The sequence below is a fragment of the Anopheles coustani genome, chromosome 3, assembly GCF_943734705.1.
Source record: "Anopheles coustani chromosome 3, idAnoCousDA_361_x.2, whole genome shotgun sequence".
NCBI lineage: Eukaryota > Metazoa > Arthropoda > Insecta > Diptera > Culicidae > Anopheles > Anopheles coustani.
In genome coordinates, this window is record NC_071288.1 from 80,312,972 (window position 1) to 80,315,533 (window position 2,562).

Sequence of the window (2,562 nt, forward strand, 5' to 3'; positions counted from 1 at the left end):
AGTTTCCGTCCTCCGAGAGGATACTGGCGAAAGGAAAGCACTCCCGGAGGGCAAAGAAAAAGGTCAACACCAACACGCGTGCATCTCGGGATGGGCATGATGAGATATTCATTGGACGTCATTTCATTAGCCTGGCGCTATATGGGTGTTCTAAACCGTGTCGGTCAGAGTGCGCCACGGACCGCTTACCCCGAACTTTGGCCTTCTACGCGGCTCAGCGTCTCATCAGTCATAATCAATGAGTCGGTTCACCCATACATACACTTCTCCTTGTCTTCTTTTGCCTAATCTCTTCCTCCCTCCGACGGGCGTTAAATGTCAAATGACCCATCGGTGTAAATGTTAAAATTCGATGCCAATCAGGAGCCAACACTGCACACAGGTTGGGTAACACAGGCATCCGAGAATCAGATCCGTCCATGACTCATTAGACCGTCTCGTATGGGCTTTTACTACATCATCACCTTTCTCGGGCGGATCCAGCGCATCATCTTCGATTGGAGGGAATTCGGTCGCTTCGTGAGGCTTAAGAAACCGAGCGCGCGATGGCGTCCTGTAGCACTCGATCGAAAGATCTCGCTTGTCCACGTCCAATCCCTAGGATTACAACTCGTCTTCTCCAACACGATCGCTTCCTTGTGGGAAATCCCCTGAGCGGCCCAGTGAAGAACACCTCCACTGCGGTTCGATTGGGTTATCCCCTCTCGAAGAGAAGATTTATGTAACCCATCCTTTGCTCTTCCCTCGTTCGAAGAATTATTCAATTACATTTATCATGCCCGGTGGTGTTTCACAATCCCAACCCGCGCGAGCAAACCCATTGCAACAATGATGTACCAGGGATGACCTTTCTTCGTTTCCTCGCCAAGATGCCTTCTATCGTCGCGCGGCACGGGCAGATGAATCAGCTGGTTTGTCCTCTCCGTTGCATGCCGGGAGGTTTCGTTTGCACCCAGAACCGCACCGTTGTCGCGCTCGGTGACTTTCATTTGCGTAACGATCGTAAGAAACACGTGCCAAGCCATGCCAAGGAAGGGGATAAAGGAAACGTTTGCAAAAAGGAGCCCTTATCGCTATCAGGTGGGCAGTAGGTTAACCTTGAAACGTCTTTGAACCGTTTGAGGGATAAACAGCTCCACAAGGGTGTTATCAAAAGTCTCTGCCTTTTGAATGTCCTTCTGAAGCAGTCTGTACATCGCCACCTGTTTTTGCAGGTAGAAGCTCTTTGTGGGATTCCCTTATTTCTCCAGTCCACCGAACATGATAGACAATCTCATCGTAGATCACAATCAGGGTTGCCTACACGATCCTAACTCGGGTTCATTTCCGATTGATATTGTAACGAACTCGGTGATTTACCCCCCATTATGAAACACGTTTTCTGACTAATACCCGCCCTCTGGAGGTCGTCAACGGTGTTCTACCGAACGCGCAAACGCAAGTTCTTTCTCTCAAGAAACGCCGCAAGACGAAAGTGTTGATGACACAAACCACAAGATAAATTGTGCTGTTCAAACACGTCTCTTCGAAATGTCTCTAAACAAAGCAAAGAAACAAGTGAAAACAACACCGTACAATTAACAGCCCAGCACGGGAGGGTGAGTCGTACCGCGAATCGGTAGAGTTTACCGATAAGATAAGCAACTTTCATATATACCGTACGGCGGAGGCATCTTTCAACGTTCAAAGTCTTCCGTGGATAGTTCAGGTGAAAGCCTTCCGGAGTGTAGTCGCAAGCAAGTACGGTAGAACCTTTGTGCTCGTTGTGCAACAGAGACCCACCAACGTCCAAAATGAAGTGCGCCACCATCTTTACCGTGCTGGCCGTGCTCGGCGTCAGCTCCCTGGCGGTCGCCCAGACGCACAACTACTTCTTCGGCTCCCGCGTGCCTTACGACACCCTCGTCAACCAGACGACCGCCATCCAAACCTCGTCGTTTCTGCGCGTCAAAACGGTCGACGTGGAGTACCCGCTGAAGGGACAGCGTGGACGTAACATTACCGCCATCTACGTGTATGACCGGCTCGGCGGAGGCCGGGGTGGATTCGCCAGCATCATTGGCGGCGGCATCGGCCAGAACTACACCCGGATCCATCTGAAGACGCAGCGCGGCAATGGCATGAACTTCCAGGTGGAAATCTACGGTCGATAAGTTTCCCCCGACGTGCCGTGCAGCTGAACCGAACCCTTTTCCGTGCAACAGTGTCTCGTCCCACATTAAGCATACAGATAAAAGTTCTCCGTTTATGATAAACTTGAAAACCGCAACCACTTGTTTTCCTTCTGATTTGTGGAGATGAACCGGAAAGATATTTTCGTCACGCGCTCGTCGTCGCTATCAGTGGTTTCGTACAATACTATTTGTTTTCCACCAGAGTTGAAACGGAGTGACTAATGTTCCGCGACGCGTTGATTTAAGAGCACGCGCCCATCGTCAGCAGGAAGTCGGCGGCGATAAACCAACCAAACGGGTGACCATTAGGAAAATTACAAACTGACGCGCTTCCAAAGGTGTTGAATAAACATCAAGCCTCCCCCTCCCCTACCCTCAGCAAGAGCCC

The 2,562-nt window shown here is 50.6% G+C and overlaps 1 protein-coding gene across 1 annotated transcript; it reads left to right on the plus strand.

Moving 5' to 3' along the window:
- The first annotated feature begins 1,690 nt into the window (after positions 1-1,690).
- On the plus strand, positions 1,691-2,261 carry LOC131272088 (probable salivary secreted peptide). Its single transcript, XM_058273706.1, has one exon. It carries the CDS (start codon positions 1,794-1,796, stop codon positions 2,151-2,153), a length of 360 nt encoding a protein of 119 aa, XP_058129689.1. The 5' UTR covers positions 1,691-1,793; the 3' UTR covers positions 2,154-2,261.
- The last annotated feature ends 301 nt before the right edge of the window (positions 2,262-2,562 follow it).

Bases quoted from the DNA above. Each gene is read 5' to 3' on its own strand.
- LOC131272088 (XM_058273706.1), top strand. From the start codon at position 1,794: ATGAAGTGCGCCACCATCTTTACCGTGCTGGCCGTGCTCGGCGTCAGC.